Below are 19,174 nucleotides of genomic sequence, written 5' to 3' on the forward strand. Positions count from 1 at the left end.
TAGCAAGACCAGTGGTCAGGAATGATGGGAATTGTAGTCCGAAAACAGCTGGAGGCACAAGGTTGGGAAACACTGGGCTAATGTAGTCATGTTTTTTTAAATGCTTTTGCTGTATTTTACCTTTTTCTTTTTTAATCGCAAGGCCATTAGCCCCCAAAGGCTATAAATTCTATAATAACGACACATATCCTATTCTAGCAATGTAAGCATTCATTTAAATTTGTAAGCATCTCAATTGTACATCTAGTCAACACAGCAAATGATTGTCAAAAATCACAGGAATAGTGGACAGAGTGAGCACTCACATCATAAATGGAGAGGTGTAGCCAAGGATCAGGAAGCGAGTTTGAGCCAAGATTCATAGTAATCAAATCATAAACAATGTCAATGAATGTTTTGCATGGTATTAAACCTAGACAAATGACAAGAGAAAACAAAAAAAGTGTCACATTGGGACTGATATGAACAGTTTATAATCTGTTATAATCTTAAAATTTGCCTCTTCCTGATGAGGCATATCACATCTACCTCTCGTTTTTATTTCCTAATTATACAAAAACTGAAATTGCACGCTGTAATTGTAGTTGCACACTGCAGCATGGCTTTTTTGTCCAAAATTCTATGTGTAGCCATACATGCTGTACAATTTACTCAGTAATAATACAATAAGAAACTGAAAGCACAATCCTACACATGTTTACTCAGGAGTAAGTCCCAGTGTGTCAATAAACATTCACTGTGTCTGCGATTCTAATTTCTTTTTCTTTAGAACTGCAAGATAATTGGTTCTTAAAATCAGATAGGAAAATGTATGTATATCACTGTGCAAATTAATTTGAGTCTTTCCCGACCTTGTAACGCAAACAAGCAGTTTTTTCTTTGTTTTTGTTTTGCCTGATCCATCGCAGAGGTACGAAGCTAACGATGGGAACTTGAATGAAATGCAGCCATGCTTAAAGGCAAATCCTGTGCACAGCTATTTGGAGATTAGGCCATGCGGAATACATTGCCATTGACTTCCGACTTCCAAGCAGGCGTGTGTAGGATTGAGCTGCTTGCCTGGGTGCTTTTTCTTATAGGCATCTGATGCAGTACTTGAAACTCAGAAAGCACAGCTTAACAAAATCGCATTATTCTGAATTGTGGGTGACCATTTGGGGAAGACCCACAGCCCTGTGACAGATCATCTGCTTTGCATGCAGAAGGTCCCAGGTTCTGCCAGTTAGTGTAGACAATTCTGAGCAAAATGGTCTTGGCTTGTGACCCAGCAAGTCAAATGTAGCCTGCCAGTTAGATATAGCAGCTGGCAGCCTATGTTTTGTCATGAGCCCCGGGGGTTTGTTGTAGTGACTAGAGTGCCAGCCTAACTCCAGGGAGAACTGGATTCAAATCCCATTCAACCATGAAGTTGACTTGAGTAACATTGGGCCAGTCTTAGCTTAACTCACCACACAGGGTGGATTAAAGCATAAGGAGGCCTTGACCTCCTTGTAGGAATAGTGGGATATACATGAAATAAAGTTGGGGGAGGTCTGATCCAAATTAGGCAAGTTGTCATTTCATATAATTAAAGCTGAAAGCCGGCAATGTGGATCCTTAGAGGAAGTATGAGATGTCTGCAGAGGAATCTTAGCTGCTACAAGTAAACAATGTAATCTTCTTTCTTTCTTTTTTAAGAGAAGCTCCTATGCAGCACAGCTTTTAGAAACTACGGATAGACGCTTAAGCCAAGCAGTTTATATAATAATAACTTAAGAATTATAATAGTGGGTTTCCACCCAATGCAAAAAGCACCTTCAGGGGAGGTAATTTCCTCCAGTCTACAGTAGGGAGGGAAAGGGTGGTTGTAAGTTTCAGTATATGCCAAATGCTGCATGCACCCACCCACTTGATCTATGTGCACAATGGTGCATTTGATTATGTGAATATCTGAAATGTTGGTTGATTCCTAAATGACAAAGGTTTGATTTGGTGAGAGAGAAATGATAATGAGCTGGGTACTATTACTGTCATCCACAAAAATGCTATACATTTTACAAAGTGTTAAAAGTATGCATTTTTAAAGCTATAAATTTTAGGAAAGTCTTTCTCTACAGTCATTTGACTACAGTGCATCTAAGTGGAAACCAGTATTTGTATGGACATTCGCTATGCGAAACAGGTTGAAAAACAGATGTATGGGGGCACCCATGCAATTTGTGCCCCATGGGTTCTTCCCCGTCTTCTTAGCTACCTCTGCCAAGTATGGAGGGAAAAGGGAAATGGGTTTGTTCCTTTACTGCTGCTAGATCATGCATAATGACCTCTTGGGCCATGACTACTTTTAGCAAGCTCTACATTGGTCAACCAGTTAATCAAGCTACACATGCATTCAAAAGTAGCGGGGTTCTAAATCTATGGTTGCAGCTATTGAATCTGAAAGCATCAAGGTACAAGAGATGATGCTGCGATACCTTCTGGAACCAGGAACATTTAAGATGTCTTATTCACAGGTGATATCCTTCATGTGTAAAAGAGGCAATATCCTTAACTAATTTTTAGTACAAAGATTTTTCATTCTGCATGTTTCTGCTGGCAGTGAAAGTCTCATCTCTTCTTTTCTCTTATTATTTTGCAGATAAGAAAAATTAAGTGTCTTGGCATCCTTTGTAGTCGTGTCCAACTCTTTGTGACCCCATGGACCATAGCACGCCTTCGTAGTTAGGCGTTTGATAAAAAGTGTTCTCTTCCATTGCTTGTTTTTAATCCAGTTAAACACTAAGTAGAACAGTTGCAGCAATTAAGAATGAAGAAATGCATGAATGAATACTGTGACTCTTCGGAACAATTATGAAAGTCCAGATTATTGGGGGAATCAATCCTTATTTCCCTCCCACAGGCAATTATTTTTACATGTCAAATCTCCAGAAAAATGAAAATGAACAGGAAACCAGATGTCAGTAAAAACAGTACAAATATTTGCTTATCCATAATAACCATAACAGGGATAAAATATTTTATGTAATACAATACAGGATAATAAACAGTTATTTCAAATTATTGTTTTCATTGCTCAGTATCTAGCCAGAATCATAATATTCCTAAACACTTGCTATAAATATATTGGAAAATTCCAAGCGCTTAGAAAGACAGTAATAAAATAAAATCAACTTAATTGCAGCTTAACAGAAAGAAGGAAGACTATGAAGTTCCATCAAGGAGTCAAGAGTGTACACTTCAATTTATAAAAATGAACCCCCCACCCACATATATAGAGAAAAATGATACTTGGTAATTTCGTATGCCAATCCAATACCACATATTTCAAAAGTAATACCTCGTAAGCATATTCTGACAATACCTAGCAGTTTGAAAATAAATATATATACAGCTTTTCCAAGAGATATACTTCTTATTTCTCTCCCTTCCCATCTCAATGTATGTGTTAGTTTCATAAGACATTATATGTGCTCTTAGATGTTCCATTATAATCAAGCAGTATATAAATTTGGTTGAATAAATAAATAAATAGAAATTGTCCAGTAAATAGTTACCAAAAAAAAAAAAGGAAAAGGAAAAGTCAACGCACATTATTAAAAATATTTGAGGAGACAGCTGGAGAGAGTGTTTCACATCTAATAGCTTCCGATTGAGCTTTCCCTTTCCCATTCAGAGTCAGATGAACAATCTGGCGTCTCAGGGTTCACCATGCCCTGCTCAGCCTGTAGTCTCCTATTCCTTTGTGAGGAAATATTCCACAACTGGATAGCCTTTTGGGGGTCAAACTTCTTGATATCTGGAGAATTCATCAGAATGACCATGCGATCGGTCATGCTTTCAAACACCAGCTTTGAACGTAGCCTCATCATCGTAAGTTTCATCTGACAGAAGCCTCTTGCCGCCTCGTCAGAACCGGCAGGTAGCGTCAAGACAAGGTCTACCAGTGTCAAGATGTTTGGATATTTATGAGAATAATCTGTGTTCACTGCTTCCCATGTCAATCTCCGGATGCTCTGATATCTAGAAAGGATAACAACTGTTACTAAATGTGTTTCTCCCACTGACATATTCAGAAAATTTGTTTGAATTTCATGTCATCCTGTTTGTTATTTTTATACCTATTATACAGCTCTGCTTTTAACATGTTCCATTCGGTCTCCACTTCATAAACCTTCACGTTGGCACATTCCAGGACCGGCTCATAATACTTCGTCAAGACAGACACTTCCACTTCACCAAATTCTGCAAGAGGTTGAATATTAATTCTAAAAGCAAACAAACCACCAATGCATTTTGGAAAGAAACAATCCCTTTGGATGTAGTCTGGTTTTCTGTACCTGGCTCGATTTTGTCTGGCCACAGCTTAAAACTTCCAATAGCACTTGCTCTCAAAACATCTTCGCTAGCATCACAGAAGCAATTGCGCAGCCGCTTCAAAAGATTGCTTATTAATTCTATCCGGATGGCTGATATGTCACCATCTCCTACAAGCTGGTGACCATGAAAATGTGTGATGGCTTCCACCAGACGCTCCCTTGGCCCTGATCTGAAAAAAATATTACATTTAATGAATGTACTGTGTGCCTTTGATTTGGATACATCCAGTTCATATACAGTTTTGGTTAGGCATATACAACCTTGCTTGGTACATTTGGAGTGTTTCCAGTGTTGACTGGCTTGTTGCGAACACATCTGCGATGGAAGAGTTCTGATCATGGGCGACGCGGGAGAGGATGTTGAGGACATTAATGACATCAAGCAAAAAGTGAGAAAACTTGACAATGTCTGTTTTCAGAAGAAGCTTTAAGAGGTCTTTGGCTTTCTGGTGATTTGAGGAACATGGTTCTTCTTCTACCTGGATGCAAGAAAAACAAGTCAGTAAAGCAATGACCAAATGCACTTATTCACTTATTTCTTCAAATCATGCTTGGTTTTAAAGAGCCTTTACCTTACTCATGTGTAGGACAAATGCTGGGTATCCTTTCAGAAGGATCTGAAGAGCTGTCTGTAGGCGAAGAAGCCATTGGGAGCCACCAATTTGAGAAGGAATGGATGTTCTCAGGTTGAGATCTTCATAGACTAGCTTGAGGTTGTTCTTGTTCAGTAGAGAGTTGTAATAGTAGTACATGTTTTGCAAGAGCTCTGTTAGAATGGTGTATAGTTGGGTGCTCTTCAGTGCTGCCTTGTAAGCTATTTCAAGGTGATGCACGAGGCAATGCACACTCTGAACACATGGCTGTATTTCTTTTAATAGTTTAGCTACCCCATTGTTTTGTCCAACCATAATGTCTCCACCACCACTTCCAAAGCCAACAAGTTTTCTTGCCCAGTCTTGGCTTGGCAAATTGAGCTGCAAACTGGTCTGTAATGTTTGCACAATGGCATTCTTCACAGCAGCTGCATCACATTTGTCTACCGACTGAACTCCAACAATCTGGCAATGGATCTTCCCTTGGAGTGCAAAACGTACGTACACCAGGGCAGCTTCTCTCATTGTGCTGTCTGTAACGCCATCACTAATGAGTGAGAAAAACTTGCATTTTTCTAATTTCTCTTTCAAGGCTCTTCGTTCCACTTCAGCAATGAAATGAATAAAGATCCTTGCTGCCTTGTCATTTCTAAATATGGAACCAATATCCACCCCTTTCATGTCATCCAGCTTACACATCCAGTCCAGGTCTGTGATGGAGCGTCCAGTTTTGGCAATGGCATGGCATGTTCTGAAAAGGTTTTCTATTCTTCCTAAGGTTGTTTTGCTCATGCTCTTTAACATCTGCTCAGTGGTAGCTGTGTCTGGGACAGAGCCACTGGCTGCATCCATACAGGTAGCCCATGCATGAGCTTCACTGTTGTGGTGGTCGTTGACTAATTCAAGTACAAAGTCATCAGTCCCAGAACAAAAATTGTGTGTTTTCTCCCCTAAATCCACGTTATGTTTCCGACACAAAGCACAGTACTGTCGTGTTTTAGCCAAGGGTACTTTGATAGCCATATTTGTTGAAACTGGTGATTCTTTCCTGGTTGTTTTTGGATGCCTGGAGTTATATTCTTGCTTTTAAATTGTTTCAGTGCTGCTATGGCTATAAATATTTTAAATATAACTCAGTATTAGGATGCATTATTATTGTGGTTGCACACAACTAAAGATAGGCATGAATAAGTAGCCTAAGTGGCCAAGATCACATACAGTACTTGGAAGTAAGTCACAGACAGACACATTACCAAACCTATAAATATGAACCTCAACAACTCATTAGGGTCACCTTAAAAATGAGGCAAGCAAAATTCTTCTCCAGCTCAGGTTTTAATCTCAACTGCAGAATTCCCTTCTACCCACTTGACTGCTGATCCAGCAGCAAAAGCAACACAGCCAGGAACTCTCCCTTTCCCTCCTCCTATATCTGTTCTTCCTCCTCCCTACCCTGTGCCTTGAACACTGGGAAGTGCAATTTTCACAGAGTGCTAGACAACATTAGTTGCTCACAGGAACTACATCCCCCAACATTCCAGGTGTCAGGGATGGTAGGGAAGAAGGAAGGAAGGAAAAGAGGTGAGGCTGGGAAGAACAAGAGCCCCCCCCCAAATCCCCCCCCCATTCTGCTGCTGTGGGTGGAAGTTGGTACAGAGAGAGCAGAGGGAGAGAGAGTTCTCCCTCCACCATTTCTGAAGTAGCACCAGTCATCAGCTAATGGTGTTTGAAGACTGCAGGAGAGTGACTGGTGCTCCCCACTGCTGCCTTTCAAGCCTTTTTAAGAGAATGCACAAGACAATGCACCTTTGAACACATGGCTGGATTTCCTTTAATATCTTAGCCACTCCATTGGTTTGTCCAACCACAATGTCTCCACCATTTCAAACTTCCCAAGCACTCTCCACTTTTGCTCATAAGCACCAATTCCAATCCAAATCAATCCTGGGGGCAGGAGGAGTTAATCGACTCCGCTGCAAACAAGTCTGTCCAATTCTAATTAAAAGTGTGTTCAGTATCAAACTGAAAACCAACAGCAAAAAAACAACAACAAGAGTATTGATTGCTGCAACTGTGCTCTGTAAGAGGCCAGAAGGGTTATCTTTCCTAGGCAATGGAAATGTCCTGAGGGAAAAAAAACTTTTATTAAGATAGTCAATGTTCCACTTAATGCAATTTTCTTTCCTATAGGAAGAATCAGTAACAAGGCCGTTGGCCTCTTAAGCAAATCTGGGTGCTTTCCATGTTGCTAGCTAAGCTTCTCTGTATGATCTAATCTTCATTTTGTGGCTAAAAGTACTCTGAAGCCACAGATATTGGTTGATTCTGAGTCAAAATACTATTTGGTATACAGCATGTAAGTTTCCTTTTTTTTCTGCTGACTTCCTATATGATACTATTCAGCAAAGCTCTACAAATCCTTTCTGCCTGTCCATGCAGTACTTTTGAAGGGGTCTGCAAAGTCATATAGTGTTTTTACATATAAAAATGTCAGAAGATCTCTTATTCCTGGTTCAGATGGTACAGCAGTGTATTGCACCCTGTCTCAAGTTGGAGGCAAGCAAGGAGGGAAAGGACCTCTATGCAAATCAATCTAGAGCTGAGATTTTATCAACAGGGCTTGGCGTGGGGAGTGGCAAGGCTGTCTTTGACCGATACTAAATATCTACCCCCTGATAGCTTTAGGCTGGGCCAGATACAAACAAGGACAAGGCTCCTGAACTTTTTAATAGTTGAGTGGAAGAGGGAATTTTCAGCAGGTGCGGCTTGCATGGTGAACTATAGCTACAGAAATTCCCCCCTTCCTCACAACTATCAAAAGGTGCAGGACACCTGCCTGCTTTTGCATCTGGCTACTCCAGATAGCTTGCTACAGACCAGCCTTCCCCAACCTGGTGCCATCCTGTCAGCTCGAGTCATATTTCTATCAGGGATGATAGAAATTGTGGTCCAAAACATCTGGAGGGCACCGAGTTGGGAAACCATTTTTTTTAATTAAAAAAAACTTTATTAATGTCAAAAGAAAAACAATAATGTCAAGAAAAACAATACAAACCAGTAATATCAATAAAAACATATATCACATTTCGTTATTGAGTCTTCTTTATCCCTTTTTTCCCTCCCCACCCTTATCCCTCCCCGCCCTTATCCCTCCCCCCATATTTCTCCCCCTGTTTCAAGCTTATCCTTTTGTACCATAAGGTCTTAACATACCAAAATTCATTGAATTGAAAAAGGTAAGTAATATATACATGCTGTATTAACAAAGTTATATATCATTTTAGTGAATTGTTCATAACAGAGTTGTTAGACGTCTAAGATTATATTTGGTTTTTCCAGTTTTTCCTTAATATAGTTAAAAAAGGGTGCCCAATTTTTTTATATATCTTCTGAGTTCTTTCCTCTAGTTTCTTCATAATGTTTTGCTAAATTATAATAATTAAATAATTTTATTTGCCAATCTTCTTTGCTCGGGATTTCTGGGGTTTTCCAATTTTTTGCGACTAATAATCTGGCGGCTGCTGTCGCATAGCTGATTACACACCTATCATTTGTTTGTATGTCCTCAGGCATCATTCCAAGGAGGAACATTTCGGGACTTTTCTTAAAGGAATATTTTAGCATTTTTTAAAATTCCTTATATAGCATTTCCCAAAATTCCTTAATTACACTACAATTCCACCACATGTGGATAAATGTTCCAACCTCCTTTCCACACCTGAGTTGGGAAACCATTTAATAGACCACAATCTCCTTTGGGAAGAAGGCAGGGATAGATGTTTCGATGCTAATGCTGATGGTAAGTTGTTACCAGGTCAGTGTCAATATATAAGAGCAGATCTATGTGTTCAGAAAAAGCACATTTTACAGCTTGCTTCCAGGCTGATGTCGCCTAACCTTCCTGCAAACACTGTGCAAAGCACATCAGGAAGAATGCTCAATTAACAACCCATTTAAAAAGTATTTAATGTTCTAATTGTAGCTCGGAATCCTACTCAACCTTTCCTGGGAGCAAGCGCTAAAGAAGCAAAGTAGGGCTTATTCCCAAGTAAACATTTACAGCAGGGGTTGCTAAACGTCTTGGTCCTGTGAGCACATTTGCAAAGTGGATAAACTGATGTGGGTGCAACATGCATGCCACAACTCTTCCCTCCTCAACTGTAATACTGCTGTCCCAATCGCTCCCAGTGCCACAAACAGACTGCAAAAAGTCTTATCTTGGCTAAGGAAGGCATCCTTCCAGAGTAATTTAAGGAGGAGGATAGGCAGAGGATGGGACATTGTAGGCACCAGGGAAAGCCCCACATCGGTGACCCATGATGTATAGCAGGCTTCCTCAAACTCGGCCCTCCAGATGGATTTGGCCTACAACTCCCATGATCCCTAGCTAGCAGGACCAGTGGTCAGGGATGATGGGAATTGTAGTCTCAAAAACATCTGGAGGGCAAGTTTGTGGAGCCTGATGTATCGGATTGGACTGTTAATGTGTGAGGTAACCTACATGGCTCGTGAGTGTTTTGACGCTGCTCTTAGTTATATTCGAAAGAAGCATTTCCATATACTGGAACTCACCATTGTAAGAAGTTCCAGAATTACTGCTAGCAGGGATATAAAACTGTTAGTAGCTTTAAATCTCAAGTCAGTATTTCATGGCAGAGATCATCTTGTTACTGATCGCTGTAAGCTACTCCGTGTGTAAGCCTTGGTACGTGTGTGTGTGTGTGTAGAACAGGATACAAATACTTTGGGGAAATAAATAATAAATAAATAACTTTTTTTAAAACAACCAAATGTAGGAGGTGATTTCTTACCTTTAGGTGCCACCTGCAGAAACTGCTTATGAAGCGTGCTAAGCTGCGAAATAGTTAAAGTACCATTTGAAGGCATTTCTACCGATGGAGGGCGAGGTGGAGGAAGAGGATCTGGAAAGACTTTGACATCACCGTTAATGTAAAACTCTACCCCTTCTAGAACTAATTCATGCTGGATCTTGGTAGAGGTTTCGATGTGGTGGCGTGCAACCTCGGTTAATTTGTCGACACTGTAAGGATACATATTTAAGAAACAGTGGCAGAGGGGTTAAAAAGCTTAACCAAGGGCAGCTCTGGTACACAGAGCCACAGCCAATAGCTTCTCCGCAGAAATGTTGCTTAAGCCTCTCCTTTTACCAGAGGGGAGGGGTTGTGAACGGGAGCCAGTTCCCGCATCGGCAGGGGGCGTATTCGGCCCCTGCATCAGTTCCTGGCTGCCGCACCGCGCCCATCACTCAGCCAATAGGGCTGGCTTGGGGGCAGGGTTTAGCCGTATTCAAGCGGCTGCGGTGGCACCATGCCCTTATTCTGCTGCCTGGAGTCGTCGGATCACCCACCCACCCTCCCTTTCGGTCGTATTTGTGCTTTAGACCTTGCTATGGACTTTGGTTGGTTGCCCTGGTTGCCCAGAGAGCCTGGTAGGAATTGTTATCAATTTGGCAAATTGGCACCAGCCTCTTGGTTTTTTGCCTACCTCGTTGCAAACCATCACAACTTTTCGGGTATTGGCGGTTAGGCATTGGAATCTGTGTGATGTGTTGGAGGGCAGGTTGTGGCCATCACCTACCCCTCCCTTTTTGAGTATTCCTTTAAAGGGATCCGGCGGTCGTGGATCCTGTCCGATGCCCTGCTGGTGGCTAGGGCCATGGCACGACCCCTGGTGACATCAGGGGGAGCTTCCAGTTGTACTTGTATCAACAGACTCCACCCACTGGTTGTTAACCCTTGAATGACTCCCCGCTGAGCGGGGTGGAGTCATGTGTAGTTGTTTGACTCAATGCCTAAGGCTAATACCACTCACATGCTGTAACCAATGAAGTTACTTTAAAGTGTCCTGGGGTCTTATTTATCTCTAAGCGGGTGGCGGGCATAGCTGCCAAGTTATCCCTTTTTAAAAGGGATTTCCCCGTATGCTGAATAGGCTTCCTCGTGAGAAAAGGGAAAACTTGGCAGCTATGGTGGCGGGTCCCCGACTCACAACTGAGAGAAGGGGGAGCAGCGAGGTGGTGGCAGATGGCAGGCAAGGGCACCATATTGGCCTTGAGTGTGCCTCTGTGCAACTCCAACCTGAACACCACCTCACCCGCTCCTGTAGAGGCTTGCACGAAATTCCTCTTTCCTCCTAAAGCCTCCCGCATTACCTCGGGGCCCCTTCCAACTCTACAGTTCAATGATTCCATTATTCTAATGCTTTCATCAAAATTAAGCATTACCTTGCCATTTCAGCCAAGAATCTCTCCCCAAGCCATTTTTCCATATTCCTGTATGTTTCTTCTGCTTTCGTTTGCAGATCTTCAGTGAAAGCGAGTGCTTTGGCTTTCAACAGCTCAAGCCGAGATTTTGCAGCCTCCGCTGTTTTTAAAAAAAATGTTTTAAGAACAAGTAAGAATACAAACACTGTTTTACAGGTCTGGCAATCAAGCATTAATTAGGGTGAGGCATTATTTGGGAAACTGGCAGTCTGATCCTATGGGTCTAAGCTGGGCTGCTCTAAGTCAGAGCCCTGTGAAGAACAGAAGAGACTTGCTGGTTGAGACCGAAAGCTAATCCGTTCCAGCAGCCTATTTCCACTGCAGCCAACCAGATGCCTATAGTGAGCCTCAAGCAAGACCTGGACACAATCGCCGTCTCCCACAGTTGTTCCCCAGTATTCTGGGGCACAATGCTTTGGATCCTGGAGATAGTATATATCCATCATTAGTGACAAGCAGCCTTAGCATCCAGGAATTTGTCTAATCTGCATTACTATTTTATTTTATTATTTTAAACAAAGTAATGATAGATAGATAGATAGATAGATAGATAGATAGATAGATAGATAGATAGATAGATGATAGATAGAAAGTGAGGAATCCTTCTAAAATATTTTATCCAGGAGCTCTCAGTTTTTGCAGCTTACTCCATGGCCAGCAGGCCCCCCACTAATCTGCTTTTAAAGTCACCTAAATTGCTCCACAATTGTGTAATGGCTTCTCCCCAGAAGTTAAATAGGCACCAACACGGCTGACATTGTGGTGGCAGATTAAAATGCGTTTACCTGGGCTTACAGACTTTTAGAAGACATCTGAGGGAACCCTGTTTAGGGAAGCTTTTAATGTTTAATAGATCACTGTGTTTTATTTTTCTGTTGGAAGCCGCCCAGAGTGGCTTTATGTTGGAATAGTTATTATTATTATTCTATATACAGTACATTACTTCTCATTTTGTTGGCTTGCTGCTGCTTTAAATAATTCCGCCATGAGGTCATCCAGTGAATGGTGGGTTAAAATTGTCTTAATACTTGGATAAATATATTTGTGGCCACTCACTTCTACTAGTTGTCTGCCTTGCAGCTACTGCCAAAATTAGTTTCCCTTAACCGTTGTTAGTTAGTATTATATCGTAATACCTAAACGTTGCAAGTGTGATGTGAAACCATGGGTTGAAATGGCTTTGCAAAACAGGGATTTCATTATCGAAGGTTAAATATTTCAGCTGAGACAAGCAAACCATGGTTATGGTGGTTTCCCCTGCCCCCTCCCCCAGTTTCTCCGGTAACAAGGCGATAACAAGCAAGTTTCTCTGATGTCATATTATATACAGCTTCCTGGGGCAAGGCCTAGTTTAGCAACCTACAACATGGTTTCACTAGGTTTCAATTCTTATCCAGGGTTATGGCAGTTGTTATGTATTAGTGTATATAGTTTTCCCTCAGGTCCTTGACAGTTGTTTTAGGAGGGAACTTTAGGAGGGAACTTTGAGTGATGTTTGATCTATAAAAGCAGGCCAGCTCGGCAATGCAGTTCAGTTCTGTTCCAGCTTCCGAATAAAGAGCTGCTTTGGGGAGATTGCTGTGTCGTCTGCTATGCTTACCCACAACTTAACACTGGCGACGAAGGTGGGATTGAAGGACAGCAGAGCACAGCCAGAATCGGACATGCAATGAGCTGATCACTTGAGCGAAATCACTGAGCGAAATCACATTCAGAGCTGACCGTTCTGGCTAGAGCACTGTGCGCCCTCCATCGCCATCCACGTAGGCATCGGAACCATGGCTTCATTCGTGCCTCTACCGCCGTTCGCACCAGCCTCTGAATCATGGGATACGTACCTTGCTCGGTTCACTTGCTTCCTCCAAGCAAATGCGCTGACAGCGATGTCTGATGAGCGGAAGCGGGGTCTCTTCCTCAGTCTATGCGGCCCCAAGGCATTCGAGGCAGCCCGGGCCTTGGTTGCACCTCTAGCCGTTAAGGCAGCACCATGGGACACGCTCCAAGAGAAGCTCCGTACCCACTACAAGCCCAAGCAGTCTAAAATTGCTGCCTGCCACGCCTTCTACCACAGGAACCAGGCCGAGGGGGAGTCCATCAGCAATTACATTGCTGCTCTCAGGAAGGCTGCCCTACATTGTGAGTTCCGGGACCTTGACGACGCCCTGATGGATCGAGTCGTCTGTGGAATCCGGAACATCCGTCTGCAGCAGCGCCTCCTCGCCAAGCCAGACCTCACGCTACAGAAGGCCATGGAGGAGGCTGCAGCTGCAGAAGCTGCTGAACTCTCCGCCCAGGAGATCCGCAAGGCCTGCAACCCACACTCCACTAAGAAGCCAATTCAGGTGCACCACGAGGAGGTTAGCAGCCATGAGACTTCTTCTTCAGACGAAGACGACGACGTGTACCAAACCAAGCAAGAGCACAGAAAATTTAAATCAAAGACCAATCACCTTGTGCCAGTTGTGGAGGCCGCCATGCCCACGCTAAGTGCCGATTCAGGGACGCCATCTGTCGGCGGTATTCAAAAAAAGGACACATCGAGAAGGTATGCCGGTCAGCTCCGTCTGACACGCCCCCTTCACCATTTCGCAAGGCCAAGTCTTCACTCCGGTCCACCAACGAAAGCTGTTTCGCGCTAACCATTCTGCCACTGCTTGTCAGGAACCTCAATTGGACAAGCCAACGCACTGACACAATGCAAGCTACACATCACGGTGCTTATCGAAGGAGCCCCGTGTGATATGGAGATTGACACCGGGTCTGCCATGTCCATCGTGTCCTGGAACACACTCAAAATACTTCTGCCCAGGCTGTCGAAAAGGCAACAGCGTACATCTCAGAGACTACCAGGGAAATGACATTCCCGTAGTAGGCGTCGACAGGTTCCGGGTTGCCTTCAAGGAATTCTCGGGCCTGCTCCGACTGGTGGTGGTTGAAGGTCCACGTCCTAGCCTCCTAGGGCTAGAATGGTTTGATGCCCTCGGCATGGAAGTCACCGGCATCAACAGCATCTCCAACGCTGAAACAGAGGCCCTCATCAAAGACTTTGCCAAGGTTTTTGATGGCACCCTGGGCCAATACACAGGCACGCCCATATCTTTCAGCTTGGATCCACAAGTCGCCCCCATCAGACTTAAGCCACGCCGGGTTCCGTTCACCCTCAAAGCTAAGGTGGATGAACAGCTGGACACGTTGATCGCCCAGGGCGTCTTGGAGCCGGTGGATCATGCCAAGTGGGAAACTCCCATCGTTACACTGGTCAAGCCAGACGGGTCGGTGAGAATATGCGCTGACTACAAGTGCACAATCAACAAGGCGCTTCAGCAGCACGCTTATCCGATTCCCGTCGTCCAGCACCTGCTGCACTCCCTGGGTGAAGGCAAGGTCTTTGCAAAACTTGACCTTGCCCAAGCCTATCAGCAACTGCCAGTCGATGACGCCACCGCGGAAGCCCAAATGATCGTCACCCGCCGAGGGGCGTTCTGGTCTCGCCGGTTGCAGTTTGGGGTGAGTGTGGCTCCTGGCATCTTCCAAAGCCTTATAGAGCGTCTCCTGCAGGGGCTTCCGGGCGTGGTGCCGTACTTCGACGACATATTGGTGTCACCCGAGTCTACTCAACAGCTGTTCGAGCGCCTCCGCACCGTGTTGACCAGATTCCAGGAGACTGGACTCAAGGTAAAGAGAGAGAAGTGCAAGATCACTGTTCCGGAGGTGGAGTTCCTGGGCTACCGTGTCAACGCCTCTGGTCTCCACCCGACGGAATCCAAGATCCGGGCCATCCACCAGGCCCCCACCCACCCCAAAGAACAAAACGAAGTTGCAGGCATTCCTGGGACTGCTGAACTTTTATAACATGTTCCTGCCCCACAAAGCGACTGTAGCCAAGCCTCTCCACCGACTCCTCAGCACGAAGACACCTTGGTCCTGGGGTCATCGGGAGACGACGGCCTTCAATGCGGTCAAGGCTCTCCTTTCATTGGACAGTGTGCTGGTACGGTACAGTGAAGCCAGGCCACTGGTCCTTGCCTGTGATGCCTCACCTTTTGGCATCAGCGCCGTCCTCAGTCACCGTTTTCCGGACGGAAGGGAAGCACCACTCGCCTACTTTTCCAGGACGCTATCTCCGACCGAACGGAATGCCAGTGTTAAGTTGTGGGTAAACATAGCAGACGACACAGCAATCTCTCCAAAGCAGCTCTTTACTCGGAAGCTGGAACAGAACTGAACTGCATTGCCGAGCTGGCCGGCTTTTATAGAGGCTGGCTCAAACAATGTATCAAACATCATTCAAAGTTCCCTCCTAAAGTTCCCTCATAAAACAACTGTCAAGGACCTGAGGACCTGAGGGAAAACTATATACACTAATACATAACAGCAGTAAATAATGGTTAGTGATAAAAATGGTTAAGCATAATGCCTACAACACATTCAAGCAAATACTGCTGCAGCATTTTGAATATTTAAAGCATAGAATCATAGAATCATAGAATCATAGAGTTGGAAGAGACCACAAGGGCCATCCAGTCCAACCCCCTGCCAAGCAGGAAACACCATCAAAGCATTCCTGACAGATGGCTGTCAAGCCTCTGCTTAAAGACCTCCAAAGAAGGAGACTCCACCACACTCCTTGGCAGCAAATTCCACTGTCGAACAGCTCTTACTGTCAGGAAGTTCTTCCTAATGTTTAGGTGGAATTTTCTTTCTTGTAGTTTGAATCTGTTGCTCCGTGTCCGCTTCTCTGGAGCAGCAGAAAACAACCTTTCTCCCTCCTCTATATGACATCCTTTTATATATTTGAACATGGTTATCATATCACCCCTTAACCTTCTCTTCTCCAGGCTAAACATACCCAGCTCCCTAAGCCGTTCCTCATAAGGCATCGTTTCCAGGCCTTTGACCATTTTGGTTGCCCTCTTCTGGACACGTTCCAGCTTATCAGTATCCTTCTTGAACTGTGGTGCCCAGAACTGGACACAATACTCCAGGTGAGGTCTGACCAGAGCAGAATACAGTGGTACTATTACTTCCCTTGATCTAGATGCTATACTCCTATTGATGCAGCCCAGAATTGCATTGGCTTTTTTAGCTGCTGCATCACACTGCTGACTCATGTCAAGTTTGTGGTCAACCAAAACTCCTAGATCCTTTTCACATGTACTGCTCTCAAGCCAGGTGTCTCCCATCCTGTATTTGTGCCTTTCATTTTTTTTGCCCAAGTGTAGTACTTTACATTTCTCCTTGTTAAAATTCATCTTGTTTGCTTTGGCCCAGTTGTCTAATCTGTTAAGGTCATTCTGAAGTGTGATCCTGTCCTCTGGGGTGTTAGCCACCCCTCCCAATTTGGTGTCATCTGCAAACTTGCTCAGGATTCCCTCAAGCCCATCATCCAAGTCATTGATAAAGATGTTGAACAAGACTGGGCCCAAGACAGAACCCTGTGGCACCCCACTAGTCACTACTCTCCAGGATGAGGAGGAGCCATTGATGAGCACCCTTTGGGTTCGGTCAGTAAGCCAGCTACAAATCCACTGAATGGTAGCATTGTCTAGCCCACATTTTACCAGCTTCTTTACAAGAATATCATGGGGCACCTTGTCAAAGGCCTTGCTGAAATCAAGATAGGCTACATCCACAGCGTTCCCTTCATCTACCAGGCTTGTAATTCTGTCAAAAAATGAGATCAGATTAGTCTGACATGACTTATTTTTCAGGAACCCATGCTGACTTTTAGTGATCACAGAGTTTCTTTCTAGGTGCTCACAGACTGTTTGCTTAATGATCTGCTCTAGAATCTTTCCTGGTATTGATGTCAGGCTGACTGGGCGGTAATTGTTTGGGTCCTCTCTTTTCCATGGCCTTTCTTTCCCACTATTTTCCAGCTTAAGCATTCCCTAAATGGCAAATGTGGAGCTGTTTCTGAATTTACCTGATTGAAATTTAATGCATACCTTCATGCTCCAGCGCAGCAAAATATTCCTGATTCATTTTAAGCCTCAGTTCTAGCTTCTTCAGTTCCTCCGGTGATAAAGGAATTGGCGTTGGCGTTGGCTCCGGTGGAGAATGACTGCCTGCAAGGAGAACCATGTATTTTTACACATAAAAGAACCTGCAAATTTCTCTATGCATAATGCTTAGACTACTGGGCGTTTCACAAAATGAACACAACTCAAAATGTTGGCAAAACTGAACTTGTCAACATTTCAGAAACAGAAACAGAATAGAGGCAACAAGAGACAGCTTCATTTGATCATGATGTAGTGTGGCATAGCAATCGCAGCATCAGACTGGGACTGAGGAGACCAGGGTTCAAATCCCCATCCAACCATGAGGCTTCCTGGGTGGCCCAGGGTCTTTCTCAGGCTCCTACTCTCAAACTGTGAAGATAAAAGGAAGGGTGAGAGGTAACAATGCATGCCTTCTTGAGCCCTTTGGACAAAACTCAAGCTATAAATTTAATAAACAAACAATGCTTGGAAAGCATTTCAGGACAGTTACATCATGCAACCAGCACACTCAGATGCTTCATCAACTTTATGCATGAATTACTCACATGTAGGGCATACCTGAGTGCAGACCGGATATCTGGTTTTCCCCTGGTAAGGTAGGTTAGGAGGAAATAAGGTAAATTGCCCAAGGTCAACCAGTGAGTTTCATGGCTGACCAATTCATGACAACCAATTAAGAAAATCTTGTTTTTTACTGCACCCCTGACCTTGCAAAAAAAAAAAATCTGTTTGGTTTTGGATACATGTAAGGCCACTTATCAGCAAGGCAGAAATATCCACAGAAATAAGAGGTGGGTATGCTGATCTCAGGGTCATGGGTTCAAGCTCAACATTGGACAAAAGATTCCAGCATTGCAGGGGTTGGACTAGATGACCCTTGGGGTCCCTTCCAACTCAACAATTCTATGATTCTAACAGTAACGACAGCTGAACTGTGGTTATACTAGGGCATATATCAGAGTAATTGTTATACTAGGAAGTAGATCTGAGCAATTAATTGCCAAAGGGGAATAAGAGGTCCGATGGGTTGTGAATGAGAAGGGTGTATAAACTTGGGGAAAGCCATCTCTGGGAATATTTGTGGTCCCAGTCTCTAGAAGACAATGTAAAGTAGCAATTAAGAGTGTTGTACTAGTGTCTGGGAAACCAGGTAACCTTGGGCCAGTCACTACTTGGGCCAGTCACTACTTTTTAGCTGAGCCTACCTCAAAGGGTTGTCGTGAGGATAAAATGGGGAGGGGGGAACCATGCATGCCACCACTTTGAGCTGCTTGGGTGAAAAGTGGGAAAGAAATCTAATCAAGAAATAAAATTAAAACCTACTGATTCGGATATTCCAAGAACGAACCTTATTTCTTCATTTTACAATAGCATAACCACTATTCAACCATGACAGTTCTCAAAGCATGCCATAACAACAGTGAGTGGCATTCAAGCACGTTTTACTCAGAGTAGACACATTGAAATTAGTGAACATGACTGAGGTCCATTAGTCCTTGACTAAATCTTGATTGAATACAACCCAACAAATCAGATATCAAGGAAGGTGACGTTGCCTTATTTTTGAAGCTGCCTCTCTTCAGAACATCTGTTGCTGTCGGCATCAAACAAACCTGGTCTAATATCCAGTGGCTGTGACTCTTCAAAAGGGCTAAGGCAGCAAAAGGGAGCTACTGTGGGATCTCAGATGCTTTTCAGAGTCCTCTTCCAGTCTACCTGCTGGTCTGGCTATTCTGGGCAGATGGGAATCAATGGATCCCAGGCCTCAGAACTCTCAGGATCATTGGCTGTTGGCACCACTTGGGAGGGGGGACATCAGCTCCCTTGCGGTGGTGCTGCTGCCTCTCTAGATCTGCAGCAGTGGTCATAAGGAGAATAACACCCATCTCTGAAATACATAGAACACTGGGCTTATGATCTTTTCATTAATGCAGACCT

The 19,174-nt window shown here is 43.8% G+C and overlaps 2 protein-coding genes across 4 annotated transcripts in view; both read right to left on the minus strand.

Moving 5' to 3' along the window:
- Positions 1 to 19,174, minus strand: part of LOC118077328 (sperm flagellar and cilia associated 2) — a 104,814-nt gene that overhangs the window by 26,367 nt on the left and 59,273 nt on the right. For 2 of the 3 annotated variants that reach the window (XM_088653329.1, XM_060280324.2), the window contains exons 28-31: positions 17,180 to 17,299; positions 11,193 to 11,331; positions 9,760 to 9,989; positions 306 to 412 (exon numbers count right to left, since the gene is read on the minus strand). In XM_088653329.1, coding sequence (XP_088509455.1) covers positions 306 to 412; positions 9,760 to 9,989; positions 11,193 to 11,331; positions 17,180 to 17,299 — 596 coding nt within the window. Of the gene's footprint in view, positions 1 to 305; positions 413 to 4,978; positions 6,060 to 9,759; positions 9,990 to 11,192; positions 11,332 to 17,179; positions 17,300 to 19,174 lie in introns of those variants that run through there. The other variant, XM_088653330.1, reaches the window with a different exon arrangement.
- Positions 2,958 to 4,587, minus strand: LOC148684463 (uncharacterized). The gene is made up of 3 exons (XM_088653331.1): positions 4,317 to 4,587; positions 4,098 to 4,221; positions 2,958 to 3,999 (listed from the first exon to the last, which is right to left on the minus strand). The coding sequence occupies exons 2-3, from the start codon at positions 4,121 to 4,123 to the stop codon at positions 3,615 to 3,617; spliced, it is 411 nt and encodes a 136-aa protein (XP_088509457.1). The 5' UTR covers positions 4,124 to 4,221; positions 4,317 to 4,587; the 3' UTR covers positions 2,958 to 3,614.

The sequence above is a fragment of the Zootoca vivipara genome, chromosome 10 (genome assembly GCF_965207765.1).
Source record: "Zootoca vivipara chromosome 10, rZooViv2.hap1.1, whole genome shotgun sequence".
NCBI lineage: Eukaryota > Metazoa > Chordata > Lepidosauria > Squamata > Lacertidae > Zootoca > Zootoca vivipara.